The 22,208-nt window shown below is 34.4% G+C and overlaps 1 protein-coding gene across 8 annotated transcripts in view; it reads right to left on the reverse strand.

Moving 5' to 3' along the window:
* The window catches only part of tox2 (TOX high mobility group box family member 2), a 171,074-nt gene that overhangs the window by 31,529 nt on the left and 117,337 nt on the right, over positions 1–22,208 (reverse strand). For 4 of the 8 annotated variants that reach the window (XM_051896181.1, XM_051896186.1, XM_051896179.1 and 1 more), the window contains one exon: positions 15,019–15,279. In XM_051896181.1, the coding sequence (XP_051752141.1) occupies positions 15,019–15,279 (261 nt within the window). The remainder of the gene's footprint in view (positions 1–15,018; positions 15,280–22,208) is intronic. The other 4 variants (XM_051896187.1, XM_051896180.1, XM_051896185.1 and 1 more) reach the window with 1 other exon arrangement.

Genomic DNA, 22,208 nt, shown 5'->3' on the forward strand with positions numbered 1-22,208 from the left:
AAAAAAAAAAATAAAATAAAAAAAAATAACAAAAGAGTTTTATTTCCTGCGTCAATGTATAGCACTGTTCAAAAGTTTGGAGATTTTTTAATTTTTTTTTGTCTTTTATGCTCACCAAGGCTGCATTTATTTGATCAAAAATACAGTAAAAAATTTGAAATATTATTACGATTTAAATCAGCTGTTTTCTATGTGAATATATATTAAAATGTAATTTATTCCTTTGATCAAAGCTGAATTTTCAGCATCATTACTCAAGTCTTCAGTGTCACATGATCCTTCAGAAATCATTCTAATATGATGATTTGCTGCTTAAGAAACATTTATGATTATTATCAATGTTGAAAACAGTTGTGCTGATTCAGATTTTTGTGGAAAATGATTTTTTTTTTTTCTCCAGGATTCTTAGGAAGTTCTAAAGAACAGGATTTAATTGAAATAGAATCTTTTGTAACATTCTAAATGCCTTTACTGTCACTTTTGACATTATTTTTGTTACTTTTTAGCTAATGCTGCATTGGAATATCAGAATTTCCAACTAAAACTAAAACTCAATTTTTGCAGTCAAGCTGATATGATTTTATGCAAACATTCTGGCAACCTCAGAGATTTACATACTTAATGATAAACACTTACTATTAAGCAAATAAAATGCATTAATTAGTCAACATTCCTACATTAAACAAAAATTAAACCTGTTTAGCAAGAAAACACAATAATTGATCCTATAGAGAATAAATGCAAATGATAAAAAAATGCAATTTTTCCTCTGTAATTTGGTGGTTTTGACTGTTTACAATCAATCAGATAAGCTGATAGCATTGCCATGTTGTTGTCACATGATCTGAGTCAGAGATCTCATCTTTGAATGGACTAAAAACCACAAAAATCCGATTCAGTTTTCATGAGGACCTAATGTTATGGGAGGAGGAGACTGGAGGCAACAATTGAAATAATTTGATTGGACCTTTATTTCATGGCTGGGACAGTTTTATTGCATTATATTCCAATTCAATTAACTCGGATGTAAATCTGAGGGGAGCGGAGAGAGATCGAGCAAGAAGCATTTCGCCTCTAAAAGACTAGCAGGGTCTTTCCACATGTTCATTACCATCACGACAGCGACGTGTGTGTGTGTGTGTGTGTATGTGTTCATCTGAAACAGACGCGGCCAAAACAACAAATTCACTTTCATGCATTTAATAAGCTTCAGTGTTTCACACGGCAATACAGTTTCGCTCAAAAACGTCTTTAGAATGTGACTAAGATGGGAGGAAAAACAAACAAGACAAACAAGCTAACAAACAAAGGCTTTAGCAGAGACGCTTAGCTGCATGTCATGGTATCTATGTGTGTGTGTGTGTGTGTGTGTGTAATGAGGCTAACACTATAAACACTGTAAGCCTACAGGACGGTCAGCGGTTTATTGTCTCAGCGGGACACAACACAGCCTCCGTCTCACTGCAATTACACTGCTGATACTGTGATATACCATTTCTGGCTTATTGTACAATGAAAATGAAGTCAGACCGTATTTAAAGACAGATCATAGGAGCGTTCTCGACGTGACGGCTGATCTAAAACAGCGCTGCTGTGAGCTTCTTCTGGACAAAATCTAAAGCAGCATCATATGCAATCCCAATCCCAGAATGCACTGCACAAAACACGAGAAAACTGTTGATCATAAATGTGTTTATATTTCATTTAGTATTGAAAGAATCCATCAAAATAGTTCATTCAAATTAAATATTGACTACTTAACCCAATATTTGTGTGTTATGCGGTGTTGTTAATGTTAACTAAAGTTAAAATTATTAAATCATTTTTGGAAATTGAAATATAGCTGAAATAAATAAAATATTACATGAAATACAAACTTATTGGCTTGGCAACTGAAATAAGTACTAAAATTCCTAAAACTGAAAAAAAAAAAAAAAAAAAAAAAATAAAAAAAAAATTCTAAAGAAATATTTATATTAACAATAACAAAAGCACATAATAAATAAACAATTACTAAAACTTAAACTACAATGAAAATATAAAAATAAAAGCTAATGCAAAATATTAATAAATACTATAATAGTATATAAATAATCTTAAAATAACATTATATTAATTATTTTTTTAAAAATATATATTTTTAGAAAAATATTTTAGTTAAAATTTAATATTTATAATATTTAAATAACATTTGTGCAAATTAAAAGTTAATTGAAATTTAATAAATTAGAAAATAACAATACTTTTAATGCCAAACATATTTTTTAAATTAATAAAATGTAAAATTACTAGAAAATAATCATTTAATTTCAATAATTTTAAAATAAAATCATTTTTAAATTTTCAAGTTGATAACCGGAGATCACATGACAACTATGTATCTTACTGTGTGAAATGTTCACCATGGAATAATGCCTACTGTTTTTAAAAAAGAGTATGCAGTATGCAGTGTATACTGTGTAGTATGCAGTTAGTATTCCATTCTGAGCATAACCAGCAAGACCTGATGCACAGGTCTAAGACAACAATTAAAAACACTATGCGAACGACCCCTTGGCAGGCAGCTGCCTATTTAGACAGCAGACAACAAGTCAGCTCACTAGGTTTTGGAACAGAGCGTATATATATTTCCTTCCCTCCTTGTTTCGGCTGAAGTCGGCGAGCGGAGTTTGACATGACAGCTCCGAAATGGCTTTGGAAGAAGAGAGACGGCCGTATCAACACATGGAACAGGCAGAAAGACAGAACATTTCTACTACATCTAATGAGAAAAGAAGCCTGCAGTCAGAAGCCATGCGCACACACACACACACACACACACACACACACTCTCAGCAGGGTGCCGCAGCAACAATTAGGTTCATTTAAGGATGATTAGTAAGTGCGTTAACTCTTCACACATGCTCGGCACGTGTTGGTGACAGCGGAGCGGCTTTCCAAACCCCTGCCAGCTCAAATCCGTCTGCACAGCGCTTTATGTTTTATATATCTGAGCTGGAGACACTGTTAACTTGTAAAAGAGACGAGAACAACTGACTCAAACTAAACGGACCCATGCTAAACTAAAGCATTACAGCTCTTTATTAATATCTCAAATGTTTCTGACACAGCAGTGAAATGAAACTGAGATGAGAAATGAAACCGAGTCTCAAACTGTGCTCAGATTTGCCTGGAATCAAAAGTCAGATTTTAAGTAGCTCAAATGATCAGACCTTTAGTTATAGTTGTTATAGTTGTCAATTATAGTTATCAGAGTTTTTATTTTTGTTTTCCATTTTTATTGTAATTTTTTATTAAAGTATCAGTGATTTTATTGTGTGTTTTTGTACTTTTTATTATTATATATTTATTTATCTATTATTAGTATATATTATATATAGACATAAAACAGCATACTTTTGGAAAAATTTTTGTATAAAATATATCATACATTCATATATTATATATAATAAATGCTTTGCAAAAGATGTGCAATTTACATTATATATATATATATATATATATATCAAAAGTCATAATTATATATATATATATATATATATATATATATATATATATATAAAGCTGAACATTTTAAAAGTTTACATTTCTTAATATTTTACTTTATTTCAGTAAACATTTATTTTATTTTCAGTAAAAAAATGTGTTTTTTATGGTTTTAGCTTTAGTTTTTTTCTCTAAACAACAACAAAACAATAAAAATGACTGACATAAAACAGCATATACTTTTGGAAAAAAAACTTGTATAAAATACATCATACATTCATATATTATATATAATATATAAGATGTGCAATTTATATATATATATATAGCTGAAATGAAATAAGTTTAAGTTTATTCATTTTTTACTTTATTTCACTTAACATTATATTTCCAGTAACTAAAATGTTTTTTTATGGTTTTAGTTTTAGTTTAATAACCCTGCTCCATATCCACATTCATTTTTCAGATCTATACTTTCACTGTATGACACTTATTGACTCACTTGTGTCTCTTTTAGTATCCTCTTATTTCAGGAGAAACATTTGAGACGCATTACACAAATAAAACATGACTGAGAGCAACATCTGAGCACGTCCTCCTCTGAGCCGCAGTCAGCTGATGCGCGTCCAGATACTTGCGCAGGAATATGGACGTGATTTCATGCTTTGATAAGATATAGAAGCCAGTGACAAAATGAGATACATAAAACAGGCCTTTATCTGCCGTGGTTCCTGCTGTATCAGACAGACACCTCCGTGTTTCTCCTCTCCTGTGTCTCCTCCTGTTTCCCTCTCGCTCCGATAAGGACATTATGGATATACTATAGATATGCTGACTTCAAATCAAATCACTTAGTTTCCAAGCAACAACTAATGTCCTTCCCAATAATGCTGCTCTTTTTCCAGTAAACAGTAAGACGACGATGACTACACAAGAACAAAACAATCACAGGACAATGACTGTGGCGTAAAACTCGCAGAATTTCTCGTATCTGACATTAAAAATAGCATCAGCATCACTAAAGTACATGCTGAAATTTTGTATATAATATATCAGTAACACTTTATTTTAGGGTCCAATTCTCACTATTAACTAATTACTTATTAGCATGCATATTTACTAGGCTGTTTATTAATACTGATAAAGCACATATTAATGCCTTATTCTGCATGACCTTATTCTACATCCCTTAATCCTAAACTTAACAACTACCTTAATAACTATTAATAAACAGTAATCAGGAGTTTATTAAAACAAAAGTTAATAGTGAGAATTGGACCCTAATCTAAAGTGTGACCAATATATCATACATATATCATATATAATAAATGCAATATATAGAATTTATTATATAACAGATATACTGTATATATGTGTGTGTGTATATATAGAGAGAGAGCCTATATATATATATATATATATATATATATAGCTATACACACACACACACACACACATACATACTGTACATATATATATATATAGCATACATATATAACATATATGTTCATACATACTGTACACACACACACACACACATATATATATGAATGTATACACAGTGCTCAGCGTAAATGAGTACACCCCCTTTGAAAAGTAACTTTTTAAACAATATCTCAATGAACACAAAAACAATTTCCAAACTGTTGACAAGACTAAGTTTTATATAGCATCTGTTTAACTTATAACATGAAAGTAAGGTTAATAATAACTTAGAGAACAAAATTTTCAGTTTTACTCAAATTAGGGTGATGCAAAAATGAGTACACCCCACTGAAAGTTTCTGGAGCAAAGCTAAATTTTAGACTACAAACCACAGGTGAGTCTAATTCTTCATTACACAGGTGTCCAGCAGACAGTTGACAATAAAAGGGTGTTAAAACCCCTTCCCATTTCACGCTGTCAGCAATGGCACCACATACTACAAGAAGATCAGCAAAGCTTTACTTATCAGTCAGAATACTGTAGCAAAAGTGGTACAAACATTTAAAAAAGATCTCACAGAGACGTCCAGGTCGTCCACGGAAGTTAACACCTCGACAGGAGCGTCTTCTGATGAGAAGGGTTGAAGAAAATCGGCTTCAAGTTCAGTAGAAGTAGAAAGCCAAACTGGGGTGACTATTTCCCGTGACACAATACGGCGTACACTGCAGAGGAATGACATGCATGGGTGCCTGTCCACGAAAGAAGCCTCTCCTAAAGCCCAGGCACAAAAAATCCCGCCTAGAGTTTGCCAGGGCCCATGCTGACAAAGATGAAGACTACTGGGACTCTATACTCTGGAGTGATGAGACCAAGATAAATGTTTTTGGCATCATGAATTCACAGATGTACTGCTCTATACTGAAAGACAAGATGCTACCATCACTCCGTGCCCTTGGCTGTCGTGCACTTTTCCAACATGACAATGATCCTAAACACACATCTAAGGCCACTGTTGGATTTCTGAAGAAGAACAGGGTGAAAGTGATTCAGTGGCTCCTGATCTGAACCCGATCGAACACCTATGAGGAATTCTGAAGAGACAAGTTGAGCATCACTCTCCATCCAGCATCCAGTCTCTAACAGAGCTCATTCTTGAAGAATGGAAAAAGATAGATGTTGCAAAATGTCACCAACTTGTTCATTCCATGCCTAGACGACTTGGTGTCGTCATTAAAAATCATGGAGGCCATACAAAGTACTAGATGTAGTAGTTTTTGTTGTGGGGTGTACTCATTTTTGAGTAAAACTGAAAAATGTGTAATCTAAGTTATATTATTAACCTTACTTTAAACAGATGTTATATTAAACATAGTCTTGTCAACATTTTGGAAATTGTTTTTGTGTTCATTGAGATATTGTTTAAAATGTTACTTTTCAAAGGGGGTGTACTCATTTATGCTGAACATGAATGTGACACAACATAAAGTCTCATATTTCCAGGGGAACGTGATTGAAATTCAAAAGAATCAAATTAAATCTGTAAATGACACCTTGATTAGCACAATCCAAAGCCTAATGGACTTTATTAGAGAGAAGAAGACAAAAAAGAAGCAGATCTTCTCCTTTTTTTCTGCCTTTTCTTCTTCCATTTTTCTGATATAATGAAATTGGAAAATAACTTCTATTTCTTTAAAACATTTCTTAATATACAAGCCTGCTCTCATATCATATTGCGCAGAAGGAAATAAGGCACCTTCTCCCTAGAGATAATAAAAGAATTGAATTTTTCCTTATCGGCCCGGTCATCTATTTTTCCACGGAATGCTATTACTTGCTGCCTGCGGTTGCTAGGCAACAGGAAATATTAATAGGGGCTTTTATTAGGCAGGCTTTCACAGTGCAGCACTAAAAAGAAGAAGTGGAAAACATGAATGTGTTACATAAATCTTTAGCGCTCTCGCAGCTTTTGCGCAAGTCTATGTTTCCCTCTTGATTTATCGCGCCTTCCCCTCATTTATGGGAAATAGCGGTGTGAAATAAGAAAATGGTACATTACCCTGAAGGACTATTTGAAAATAAATAATCGCAAAGGTGAAAAGAAAGCTGTTTAAAAACCAGGGGGGTTCTCTCGTTCCCCTCTCTCTCTCTCTCTCTCTCTCTCTCTCTCGCTCATGTTTTGTGCGAGGCCAGATTTCGCAGGGCCTATTGAACAGCCCAATGTTTTCCCCGTTTTCTCTAGATCCATCAATCATCGGTGTAATATTCCTTGCAGGAAATGCATTCTATTACGCTCTTTGAACTGCGATGGAGGGAAAGAAAATAAAAGATATTAATAGTTCCATAAAGCATTTCCGCTACAAATGTAATCCCTGAGTTGATGCAAATATCTTTTGCTTTATATTGATTAATCGCACATCCTTCCATCCATCGTTTTGGGGGAAAAAGCTGCCGTTTCCCATTCTTCTGACACGCTCTGCAAAACGCAAACCTGACAAATGCCATAAACCCTTTCGGTGGGCGTTTTATTTTCAAATCTTGGGTGGAATTCAACAAAAATACATTTGATTAAAGCTGGTCGAAGGCCGAACGGCCACAAATAGCCTGAGAGTTTGGGCAGGCCATCATCTTCAGGCTATTTCTGGTTCAGTAGCGACCGCAGTCCGGTTCATTCAGCCGGTGATGAATCTACCAGTCTAAGTACAGGGCTGTAAAACCATTACTACATTCACTGGCCCGGCCGCCCATTATACGCTCTACACTGCACTGAGAAAATACACAGGGAGACGGAGAGAAATGCTGCTGTTTTGCATTTATTTACATTTATGCATTTGGCAGATGCTTTTATCCAAAGTGACATTGAAAGTATGCATGTGTTTTTATGAATTCATGCACTCCCTGCGAATCGAACCCATGACTTTGACGCTGCTAGTAGGAGCTATTTTTTAATTTAGTCATGTGTCAAATGTACTTTTTAGTTTTTATCATGTTTAGTCAATCTTGCCCTGTTTTTGTTTAGTCAAGTTTTTGTTGACTGAATGTCTGAGCGTTTTAGTCTAGTTTTTGTCAATGTCACATTTTTTATGGAAGCTTGTTTCTGCCACGAAATAAAAAATAAATAAAGTAATTGCGACTTTTTATCTCACAATTATGACTTTTTTTCTCAGAATTGCGAGTTATAATGTCAGAATTGCGAGATATAAATTCAGAATTGCATGTTATATTGTGCAAATGCGATGGAAAAAAAGACTTTTTGCAAGTTTGTATCTCACAATTCTGACTTTATAACTAGCAAATTGCAAGTTATAAAGTCAGAATTTCGAGATATAAACACAATTCTGAGAAAAAAAGTCAGAATTGTGACAAAAACTCGCAATTGCAAGAAAAAAGTCAGAATTGCAACTTCTCGCAATTCTGACTTCATAACTCACAATTGTGAGTTTAAATCTCGCAATTCTGAGAAATAAAGTCATATTTGTGAGGTAAAAAGTCGCAATTAATTTTTTATTTTTTTTTAATTTAGTGGCGGAAACAAGCTTCCATACATTTTTGTCATGCTGCATAATGGTTAAATTGATAATCCGATTATTTTGCTCAAAATTGTTGTCATTTGAGAAATTTATTTTTACATTTCATCAGAATTATTGCACTTTCACCTATAAGCACAAATCAAGAGAATTGTGATTCATATGCATGATTTATTTGACCTCCTGATTCATTTTTAGGCTATTTATCATATACTGCTAAAAGAAGAAACTTCTTTCAAAAATTAAAACAGTGATATTCCTAGTAGTCCAATAATTCCAATAATGTTTTTCTATTAAAACAACAGCAAAAAAGCCTTTGTATCGTCACACAGAGGTTGCATAAGTGCAGTTATTCAACAAACACAACTGCAAATATAGTTGAGATTCATGTTTGGATTTATTACAGTTCATCACTGAAGGTTTGATCGCAGATTTAGTCGCGCAAGCGGCTCGTGAAGGAACACAGACTGACTGAATGACACTTTAATTTAAGCAAAATATCTCAAATGGAGATCGCTAACCTCCAGCTTACTTGTTTGTTGGTGTTTTCAGATCAGCATGGTTGCCAGATTGCAAAGATTAAGTAAAACACTGGGTAGAAAACATGTTCTTTTAACAGAGAAGCTCTGATTAGGGCATTTAAGTTCTTGAAATCTGGCAACCGCAAGCATGAAAGTTATCGTTTAATGACACTGGTCGTCAACGAACATTTTTCATCATAGATTTCATTAACGAAATAAACACTAGTTGCTAGCATCACCCTGAACAACAACCAGTACTTTTAACCAGTACTAAAACTAGTTAGCAAGGATAACTAATTCATGCATTCCCTGGGGATCAAACTCATGACTTTGGCGTTGCCAGCGCTGTGCTCTACTGTTTGAGCTACTGTTGTTCACGCTTTTTTAATCAAATGCAACATTTCGCATCAGTAATTAAGCATAATAATATAAAATAGTCTAAAAATTTGGTGGCGACATGAACAACACCTGACAATCATGTTCTCCAGCATAATATGAGATGATTTTTGTTCAACTAAAGAAGAACATGTGACCGTCTGTACAAAGAGTCAAATGATCAATGACACAATTTGTTTATTGTGATTTCTGACCTCTGGACTCCATGACACATTAAGGGTGTAGAACGATGTGCTAAAAACTGAAAAGTTTTGTTTTTTGTCAAAACAATCCACATGGATCTGCGAAACGACTAAAAATGCTGCATTCTGCTGCCAGGCCAGTAGATGGCGATGTCACTTAGTAAAGAAACACGAAATGCCTGTAGACTGAACATGTAATATGCATGCGCATTACATGGAGACGATTTCCATGGTATCGTTTTCAAAAACTTGCACTTTGAAACCTGTTTTTAAAAGCTTGTTTTTTCAGGCCCTCAAAACGCCTGTTAAACACATAAAAAAAAGTTTTCTGTTTTTAGTTATAAATGGTGTCGTGTAAACTGAAAGTGACTATATAACTAACGCCGATTAATGCTTTTGTTTTCTCCGATGTATACTATATTGACTTCACAGCACTCATTAACAAATTAACATCATTCCAGGTTGCATTCATGGAGGAAACAAAAAAACACAAAACATCAAATGTAGACTATATTATTCTGTATTATACAACATACATAAAACGCCCAACAAAACACTTGTACTGAAGGACACATGCTTCAAACTGATGTGGTAAATGTATGCTACTGCAAATGATCCTCTTGCTAATGACATTTTCTTTACTCACTTGATTGCCCTTGAAATTTCATTGAAATGTGACATTTCATTAATGAAGCATGTTGCATACAAAATCCACATCTGCTCAGCAGCTCAAATCATTAGGATAACATACATTTTTAACTTTGATATCCATGTTAGTCTTGTTTGAAGACAGGATATTTGTAAAGTACAGTAAAGTGGTTCGGTTAGATTGACAACATCAATTTTAAATTACTGGAGTAAATACTACTTTTTTAATTCAATGTGTTACTTGCCGTTTCTTTGTAATGAATTGTGAAATTTACAAGCAATTTCGGAGTGAAAATTGTTTCTACACCCATTTTTTTTTATCTCGGGTTAGATTGTTTATAGAGTTAAGATGCCCTGAATTATCATGCATTAACTGTAAAGAGTGCTGGTCCAGATATTTATTCTTCATCTGCAGTTATGGAGATGGAAGTTGTGTCCACGCAGCAGCGCTCCATCTAAATTGTTTGATATACTTTAAAAAGCTCTTAGTACTGATGACATTCCATTCAAAGCAGTTTTCCTTTTATCCCGGTGCCGTGTTCAGTCACTCAACCTCTTTTTACTCCTCCCGTCTTCCTCGTCGTTCCTCTATCACTCTTTCTGCCCCTCCAGCCCATCTCTCTCCATCTCTTTTCTCTGACAGTCTCTCTCTCGCCGCACCGCTCTAATGAAAAAAGATCTCTCCAGCTCGCTCTACTCAAGACGGAAGATGAAACCTAATGGCTTCTCTTCTCTTCTGGAGACGGAATATATGCACTGACCCCCTGATGGCAGAGATTCATTTCATCAGCAAAGGCTTCTGTTTGCGATAAAGCCCGAACAAAACCGCAGCTACATGTCCCATAAACAACACCGTAACAAGACTAGCCAAAATGGACTATTCTTGTTTGCATTGAATTCTGCAGATGCAAACACTCAACAGCACACTACATTGTTGGGTTCTTGGCTGTTCGATTTAATCGTACACTATGGGAGGAAAGAAACACATTCTAAGTATGCAAACATAAGCGCTTTCAAATGTGCATTAAGGTTATTTCCATCTAACAGGGAACTTTATCTAACGTTCTAGAAAGTAACAAACAAATGTTCTTCCAGTAACGTTAATAGAATGTTTGCTCAAAGTTCCTGATACATTTTAGTTTAAATGTTACTAACTGTTTAAGAATGTTTGTTTTAGAATGTTCGTGTTCAAAAGTAACATTTCCATAATGTGTACAAAATGATCAAACGGAACGTTCGCATAACCAACGTTTTTAAAACATCTAAAAAACTAGATGTTTTGAACATTTAGAGAACATTCGGAAATAACGATTTATGGGAACGTTAGAAAAACATTCGTAGAACATATTTTTGTTTGCTGGTTTTCTAAAGTCACCAACAGAAATGTAAAAAAAAACATTGACTGTATTCCAATTGGTTGGAGAAACAAATAGTCTCGCCCAAACTTACACTTGAAACACTGCTTTGTGAAGCTTTGAAACCTTTGCGAATCATTTGATTCGTACCAGTGATTCAGAGCGCGTGTAAAACTGCCAAAACCACGAGATTTCAGTAAACGAAGCTTTGTTATTTCATAACTGATCTGTGTGAACCCATGAACCTGTGTCTATCTGTTATACATTTGTAAACAACTTTAATGACACATTTGTATATGTAAAAACATAATAGTCTCTTATTGGTCATAAAACAAACAACACAAGCCCCAAATAACACATGTTATATGGACACTTCATATTTAATGGTATTAATTGCATTTAAAAGATCACACTTTCAATAAAACATTTGAAATTGGTTTGTAAAAGGTGTTTTAATGCATGTTTTGAGAGTGTGGCATTTTGATTCGTTTTGAATCATTTATAACAGTTGAATCATTTTGAAATTTCTAAATGTTTTGAAGCGGTTATGACACAAACAAAGCCTCGTTTACTGAAATCATGTGACTTTGGCAGTTTGATACGTTCTCTGAATCACTGGTTTGAAACAATTGATTCACAAAGGCTTCAAAGCTTCATGAGGCAATTGATTCAAAGCTTCAAAAACTTTTGTTTTACGTGAAATTCTGCTATAGCGCCTCTTGTGGCAAGACTGAGAACGCAACCAGTAGAGTGTTTCAGTGCAATCGATCCACCAAACGGGGCAAAATCAGCGTTCTAAAATTTCATTTCACCAAACTCAGATGGAGGCAAAGGTCATAAAAGGTCAATGTAAAGCATGAAATGTTATCAGCATCACAATGAATAGGGCACAATACATATCTCCCGTTTATACCGCTCATAGAGCAAAGCTTTTCAAAAAATGATTGGTTTTACAATCGCAAAACATGATGAACGCCTCAACCAGAAACAACCTGAAATTTAGTGCACAAATAGTACTGAACATAATCGCTACATGGGTAAAGAAGTTTGCTTGAGGAAGAAATGGGAATAAAATGGCAGTCCATCATGCTGGTGTCATTTAGTGGAGATTTATTGACTAGCACACTCTATATTCACCCGCTCGATGGGTGTCAATAAAGAAATGGGATCTCGAAATGAAAGAATGGTTGATTTAATGCATTGTGGTAGCTAAAGAAATTGCATGCATAGATTCATACGGCTGCAGAACGTCTGTCATCCATTTTGTGCTGGTGCCTGATGTCCATTTTAAGTGGCTTCTTTTGTAGAGAGCCATTAGAAGAATGACCAGGAACCGTGATGGAGTTGAGTTGAGTTTAAACTCTGCCCAGTTTCAAACTGAGTTTTAAAATCAAAAGGCAGAAACGTTATTTAAAGCCCTGTTAAATAAAAAAAGACAATGTTTTGTTTAAAAGCTTAGAGGTGAATCTCACAAAATATATTTTAGGATTATTTATATGCTCTTATAATATTTATTCATATATTGAAATATTTTCAATTTTAATTTTAAAGTTTTAGTAATTTTGTTACATGCCTTCTTTTGTTGTTTAGGTTTAATTTATTTTTATTTCAGTTTTAGTTTTATTAATTTTAGCACGACATCAACTTAAACTTATTTTATTGGATCTCTTTTATCTATAATATTATAATATTCTTTTATCTAGTTTTAAGTTTTTTATGTTTATGTTTTCACCTAATAAATTAATAAATAATATATATATATATATATATATATACACACATATAATATAATATAATATAATATAATAATATAAATAATAATATAATATTCAATTAAATGGACCTATTTTTATTGATATTATATTATATTATTTTCCATTTTATTTAAATTAATGTAAACAATTTTTAATAGTTTTAGTTCCAAAACCACTAGTAAGAAATATGCTTATAGTGAACTATACTTCTATTTTGCACTCTTAAAGAATGAGATTCACCCTTAAAGAAGAATTCCAGTGTTGTTTCCCAGCGTTTCTGAGCTGTTCCGTAGATTTCATGGCTTTATTAGGGAGTTTCCACAGATGGCAGATTTGACGACACTCCTGATATTTCTTTATAGCCCTCAGAGTCTGTGTTAAGCAACAAAACACCAAGTAATGAGCTCTGGATATGAGCAGGAGGAGGAGCAGAGCGTAACGGACGAACAAAGAAGCCACTGACAGAGAGAAACGCCACTGATGAATTTACCCACAAACCCTCTGTGGCACTGCTGACTGACAGCGACTGATGCGTCTACATCATCTCTCGGTCTTACAATGCAATTAGGGAATGGTTAGTAGAGACAAAGGCCTGATGTGGTCAGTTAGTTGTGAGGGGAACAGAGTGTTTGATGATCAGTTTGTCTGTGGGTCAAAAAGCAGCAATCGCTTAATTCATCTATTCATTCTGTGACACTCGAGCAGAGACCGTATGAGGACGAGGAGTCACAACACTCCTGCCACTCAACTAAAACAGCCAATCACATTACTGATAAAGACATCAGCTGAAACTATGCATACACATAAATGTTTAGTGACTAATACAACAGTACAGATTTATAAATCACAGCAAAGTGAAGACGCACAAGCTTAACTCTCCACCCAATTTTCTCCTGGAAATACCAATACCTTTTTAATTATGCAAAATTGAATTATTTCCATTATTTACATATGCATATTGCCATCCGATGATTCTACTGTTTATATATATAATATGTATTTATAAAATAATAAATAATTATTATTAAAAATAATAATTTATAAAATAATGAATTAAATTAGTTAATATTTATGTAAATATTTTTCATTTATTTTTATGTATTATATATATATATATAATATTTAATAAATAATACATTAAAAATATTTACATAAATATTAACAATTATATTCAATATTTTATTATGAATAATTATATATATAAATATAAAATATTAATATTATAAAAAATATATATAAAAATATGTATATACAATATTTAATAAATAAAAATAAATATTTATATAAATATTAATAATTATGTATAAGAACTGAGCTAAAATTTTAAGTAAAATTTATGATACATGATAAATTTGAGCTTGACAAACAGTTTTGGACATTTTGCTGGCCAGTTTAAGTTAATAGAGTACTTGAATAGAAAATAGACACACTAATACCAAACAATGCTATTATGCTAATAAACAAAAATGCATAATGCACACACAAAAGTTCAATTAAACAGACCTATTTTTATTAATAATTTTCAGTACTGAACAAAAAAATATTTATAAATAGACACTTCATATGCCATCTTAGACCTAGATCTCATTGCAGTGCATTATGGGATTGCGTGATCCACAAAGGATAAATGTAAAGCCGCCATGTATTCTGTTTGGAACAGCCTGTGCGTCAGGAGCGCGCCTATGACACCTAACAATGCTGTCTATGTAGGGACACTAGGGACTCACCGAGGGCATTTGGCTGGACAGCAGGTGTCCGTCCTGGGCGAGCATGTTGGACATCATGAGGGCGGGCAGCTCGGGGTAGGAGTACGGGTTGATCAGGCCGTTGTGAGGGATGGAGTGACACAGGTAGCTGGACTCGGGGTCCATCAGGTGCAGCAGGGGCGGCTCGGGGTGATTCGGGGGGGTTATAGGGGGGATCTCGTAGTCCTCGTCTCCCCCCCCTCCACCGTTCCCGCTGCCCCCTCCCTGTCCTGAGTAATTCTGCTGCGGGAAGACAGAGAGAATCATTCAATCTTCGTTTGAAGATAATGTGAGTGGCGTTTGGTTGCCAGATAAAATAAAATAAAATAAAATAAAATAAAATAAAATAATAATAAAATAAAATAAAATAAAATAAAATAAAGTGATAAAATATAACTTACATTCAAATAAATAAAATAAAAATATAACTTTTTATTTTACTGTTCAAATAAAATAATAAAATAAATTACAACTTATGTTCAAATACGATAAAAAAAAACATAAAATAAAATAAAAATACAACTAATGTTCAAATAAAATAAAATAAAATAATAAAATATATAAAAAATATATAAAAATGTATGTTCAAATACAATTCATTAAATAAAATAAAACCCATGTAAAAAAGTCTGATCAATCCCAAACCCTTCTGTAAGTATGAGCAGCAGTAGACATAAAGCTTGCCTAATTACTTTGTGAAGAGAGGCATAAACACAATTATATAAATATTATGCAGTTAAACAAGTAAGAATCACTTTTTTGGACGCATATAAGTTGGCAGCTTCCGATCTGGCTTTGGAATCATGGAAAGTTGCTGGAAATACGGCATTATCACAATCAGCATTTGGAAGCACAGACCATGTTTTCATAGCGCTAAAGTTTGAGATTGGCTCTCGTGTTTTTTCTCGTTGCCACAGCATCCGTATCGATGCTCGTGCCTCTCATCAGCCGCGTCAATCTAACTTTGGACCTGACAGAGGAAGTATGCAATGTTAAATTCAGGAAAAAGGAAAGAGAGGGAGAGAGAGAGAGCTTGCCGGGGTATTCAAGAGGGAATGAAAAGCAATTTTGTAGGAGGCGATCTGACTGGAGCCCCGTCCATAATGACTGAGTCAAATTAATCATCAGAAATAATATTCCGCTGTCAACCATTCAAGAGCTTTTTTAATAGAATTTTTATGATTCATGTCTGCCCGTATACATCAAACAGTCAGTTCTGCAACATTTCAGAAATCAATTCAATATCATCTTTGTGTTGCCTGTCATCTTCGCCTGGAGAACGGCCATTTATCTTGCAAACAAATACTTTTAGCAAATACGCGGCCATGGAAGAGGAGAGAGACAAGGATTGTGGGACCTCTGAGTTCACCTTGCCACGGTGCATTACTCAAATCACAAAGTTCTCCTAAATATATCATTCGTCCAAGCGTCTCCACAAGGATAAAACACTAAACGATATTTTAAGAAAGAGACTAACTCACTCAGAAGAACATATTCATTCCTTACAGACTTAACCCTATAAAGCTACTGGATCTTGTTTGATTCATGAATTTCTAAGGCCTCTAAATGATCAACATGATCAAAACTTTGCTGATAAACCTGTCGCACACAATCTATACAGTCCTTCTGTTGTCTGATTGATAGATTAGACTTTTTTATCCAGTAAAAGCCTTTTAGTATAATTGTACAAACATCCTCCTTCAGTCTTTTTGCTGTGAAATCTGCAGATTTTTAACTGGTAAACGCAAGAACTTTTTTTTCTCAGAATTGCGAGATATAAACTCACAATTGCGAGTTATAAAGTCAGAATTGCCAGATATAAAGTCGGAATTGTGAGTTTTAAAGTCGGAATTTCGTGATATAAAGTTGGAATTGCGTGATATAAAGTCGGAATTGTAAGTTATAAAGTCGGAATTGTGAGTTATAAAGTCGGAATTTCGTGATATAAAGTCAGAATTGTAAGTTATAAAGTCGGAATTTCATGATATAAAGTCAGAATTGTGAGTTATAAAGTCGGAATTGCGTGATATAAAGTCGGAATTGTGAGTTATAAAGTCGGAATTGAGAGTTATAAAGTCGGAATTGCATGACAAAGTCGGAATTTTGTGATATGAAGTCGGAATTGTGAGTTATAAAGTCAGAATTTCATGATATAAAGTCAGAATTGTGAGTTATAAAGTCAGAATTTCATGATATAAAGTCAGAATTGTGAGTTATAAAGTCAGAATTTCATGATATAAAGTCAGAAATGCGTGATATAAAGTCGGAAATTCGTGATAAAAAGTCGGAATTGTGAGTTATAGTCAGAATTTCGTGATATAAAGTCGGAATTGTGAGTTATAAAGTCGGAATTGAGTGACAAAGTCGGAATTGCACGATATAAAATCGGAATTGTGAGTTATAAAGTCAGAATTTCATGATATAAAGTCAGAATTGCGTGTTATAAAGTCGGAATTGCAAGTTATAAAGTCTAAACTGTGTGATATAAACTCACAGTGAGTTTATATCTTGAAATTCTGACTTTATAAGACACAATTGCGAATTTAAATCTCGCAATTCTGAGAAAAAAGTCCGAATTGTGAGATAAAAAGTCGCAATTACCTTTTTTATGTTTTTATTTAGTGGCGGAAACAAGCTTCCATAATTATCCATACATCATTATTAGGAAAAATCCTGAGTATCAAGTATGATCATCATCTTTTGAGAAATATTTATTTGTTCATCTCTCAACCATCATTGTATTGCATTGCATTATATTTTTTAAAACTACAGAGATTTGATCATAAAACTAAGCATTTTAATATCATCTTACTAAGGCATATTCTTGGCAGATATGGATATTTATATGCATTTTATGTCAGTATCTGCTATATTGTTATAAAGATCTCATTGATTTACATTACAAGCATCAGAATTTCATCTTTTTGAAATATTGCACAGAACCATAAATATCAGCATCTGCACCAAATTGCATATTTTTGCTCAGTTTGGGCCTCTGAATAAAACTGCTGTTTTTTCCTCCTCGAGTTTGAGTTCCATATATATCATACTATATGAGCCATAAAAGCCTGATGTATCAAAAATGACAGCCAGGCTTTACAGGGTTAATGGAGTTCTCATTCTGTTTCATGCAAGAATCAGATGTTTCTCCATAAAATCCTGTGGAAAAGTACCTCACATTACCTCTTATTCTGACGAGAACAATCTGACTGATTATTTGTTCTCATTTTTTGGTTGAAGATACAACCTGGATAAGAAAGAGAAATCATATTGGCTCAAAGATAAGCAGATATTCAGCATAACTCATCCGAGGTTGCGCTATTCCTACAGTAAACGGCCTGCGATGTGATTTGCTCTGGCTGGATATTAATCTTCCATATAGTTCTGCAACCCTTTGAAGACAGATGTCTTTGTAGGCTTCAGGGCCTCCCCTGTTATTGTCCGCTCTAATGGATGTGAAAATGAACATTTCCTGAGATTCAATTTCCCTCATAATTGTTGGAAGGAAACTAAATTGTGTGTTGTAAACAGTGGGGAGAGCGGCTATTGTGTGAAGAGAGACTGTCGTCGGGTCCTCAGGAGAATTCTCCGACAGTACGATTACACATTCACCTATTTAAACATGAGATGAGATGAACCTCCGTCAGTGTTAGCAGATACAAACACTGCAGTACCATAGTAAAAACTGGAAACAGAAATAATACCTCATAACAAAACGACTCTGATTGTGCCGGAAGGTAATATTTTGGTACTTTGATATATACCGTGGTACACCTTAGAACATACTGTGGTCGTACCATGGTACAGCAATTGGTACTTTAAAATATACTGCAGTACTGATAGTCAAGAACCATGGTATTTACATGATACTTCAACGTCTATGTGCAAAAATACCAAAATACAATGTTACACAAAATACCACTGTTTCACCATACATCCAAAATACTACATTAATAGCATGGTCCACATCTAAAATACTATGGTAAAACCATGGTACACATCTAAAATGCCACAGTAATACTATGGTCCAAAATATCATGGTATTTTCATGGTATACATCCAAAATAATATGGTAGTAAAATGACCAAATTACGAAAATACCACAGTACTACCACAGTTCACATCAAATATACCACAGTAATATCACGTTCAATGCCGTGTGGTCCATGTTTAAAATACTATGTACAATGGTAAATGTCAAAATACCACAGTAATACCATTGTAAAATCAAAAATACTATGGTAATACCATTGTACAGGATAATACTGTGGTGCATGTCTAAAATACTATGGCAGTACAAAGGTAAATGTTTAAAATACCATGGTAATACCATTGTATATGTCCAAAATACCAGTGTAATACTATGATACACCACAATAATATTATGATGCACATCCAAAATACCATGGTAAATGACAGAAACACCACATTAATAACACAGTAAACGTACATGTCCCAAATTCCAAACTTATACCATGGTACACATCTAAAATACCATTGTACATGTCCAAAATACTATGGTGAAACCATGGTGCACATCTAAAATGCCACAGTAGTACCATGGTCCAAAATACTTGGGTATTTTCATGGTATACGTCCAAAATAATATGGTAGTACCATGGTAAATTACCATAATACCACAGTACTACACAGTTCACGTCAAACACACCATAGTAATATCATGGTACATTTTCAAAGCCTACATGTGGTGCATGTCTAAAATACTATGGTAGTACAGTGGTAAATGTCAAATAATACCATTGTAAACATCAAAAATACCATGGTAATACCATTGTACATGTCCAAAATACCAATGTAATACTATGGTACACATTCAAAACGCCACAATATTATGGTGCAGGTCCAAAATATCATGGTATTACCATGGTAAATTGCAGAAATCCCACAGTAATAACAAACATGTCCAAAATACCATGATAGTGCCATGGTGCATTCTAAAATGTTATAGAAATATCATTGTACATGTCCAAAATACCACAGTAATACCATGGTATACATCCAAAATACTATGGTAACACCATTGTACATGTCCAAAGGATAATACTGTGGCACATGTCCAAAATACCAGTGTAATATTATGGTACAAATCCAAAAATATACCATGGTGCACATGTAAAATACCATGATAGTGCCATTGTGCACTCTAAAATACTATGGTAATACTATTGTACATGTCTAAAGGATAATACTGTGGTGCATGTTTTAAATACTATGGTAGTTCAATGGTAAATGATTAAAATACCCTGGTAGTACTATGGTACACATCTAGAATACCACAGTAATATTGTGGTGCATGTTCAGAACACCATGGAAGCACCATGGTAAATGCCCAAATTACCACGTTAATACCACAGCGCACGTCCAAAATACCACAGCAGTACCATGGAACTTTTTTTGTAAGTCTACCATATTCATACACTTAAAAAAAGCATCATATGGTACTTTGGACACGGTACCATGGTACATTATTGTAAGGAAGTCGCCGTGAGCAGATGTCAGATGATGTTTTAGCAGACGCACTATTTTAAATGTGGAATTTGCTGAAATGTGGTGAGATCTGCAGATGAAACTCCATTACCTGAAGCTCCATTCAGAGCGGCTGACTCATCACACTTCTCCTGCGCATGAAAGGCAGCGCTCATCAAATCCGTCCACGTCATGCTGATTTTAAGGATAAATGCTAACAATGGACTCAGTGGATGTTTTGTGGTGAAACCAGGAAAGGACGGGACGTTTGTCAAAAGTAGCAGAACGTCCTTGACGATAAAATGTAAATCCCAAGGTTGTGCCATGTCGAATGATTCGGAAAAATACATAATTCATCCGCCTCACTTCAGGATGTGATTATATGTATTACACATTTAATGCATGTAGAAGCTGCTCTTCAAAGGTTCGTCGCAACAGTTTGGTAATAAGACAAATGTTTTTTTCCCCTCTTTGTTTGCCACTTTTTCCATTTTCTGCTCCTCCTCAATCTCTCCATCCAATTTTCAAGGATATTAGAACTCAATTTGGATGCAAGATGGCGTTTGCATTGAGTTTGAGGGTTTCAATTTGTAGCTTTCATTAACTGAAGAGGGGACGCCACTTTGAAAGCAACGCTATCAAATTCTTGGGAATATCTACGACGCTCAAAACATTTGGTCGAGGAGGCCGCTGGAAAGTCGACTCAAACGCACACATTTGCACATGTGATCGTATGCAAACGCACACAAACCGAACGCCTTCTGTTTTCATAAACAGATGAACGGATAGTTGGTGTAAATGATGAAATAATGAAAAGAAGAGTTTTTTCTCAGGTTGGGAAGGCGTCCAACTATCTCTGGCATCGATTTAAAGCCATTGTACGCTGTTGGGCTGATTAGAAATCCAACCATATGAGCGTGCGAGCTTCAGTCTTAACACAACAGATGCCATTCAGACATAAATCTATTTCGATCTGGCTTATTAAGACCATTATATTTCCACTTTTACATGAAAATCTGAGCGTTTGCATGTGCAAAACCCAATCGCACGACTCTGAAGTGCGTCTAGATATGGCTCGGGTTCCTCCTTCAAAGTGGGATTTTTTCATGTTTTATTGAAATTCATGCATCTGATCACTAAAATCAGCAAGACGAAACTCTACGTTTGAGCATTTCAGGTATCTTAAACCAGAGCATACAGCAGTTAAAGCAGGCAAACTTTCTTCAGAGAAATGATGGAGTGCTTTGAATGTTATATTAATATTCACATTTATTAAAACTCAAATAAGCTTCACAGCTTAACCTGCTGTTACGTAAAATAATATTTCTGAATTAGTAAAATGTCTCGGAGGAACACTTACTCAAGTGCAAATAATAAAACTCTGGAAGTTTCTTGTTTGGCGAGGCAAATGTAATGTGCTCGTGTGTTTAAAAGCATAATGACAGATTTTTCTAATAAGCATTTTTCTGTAGACCTCCAGCGACATGCGGTGATGGATGCATGAGTGATCTAACCTAAAACACATCCCCCACAAACCCACCGAACGACAGACAAAGAAAGACATTTATCTGATTCCCATTCACTCTGCGTGTGTGTGTGTGTGTGTGTGTGTGTGTGTGTGTGTGTGGATGGGTGGCTTTATCAAAGACGATGTTTTTGGAGCGTCATCTGTTTTTATTTGGCTG

Source organism: Ctenopharyngodon idella, chromosome 6 (genome assembly GCF_019924925.1).
Source record: "Ctenopharyngodon idella isolate HZGC_01 chromosome 6, HZGC01, whole genome shotgun sequence".
NCBI lineage: Eukaryota > Metazoa > Chordata > Actinopteri > Cypriniformes > Xenocyprididae > Ctenopharyngodon > Ctenopharyngodon idella.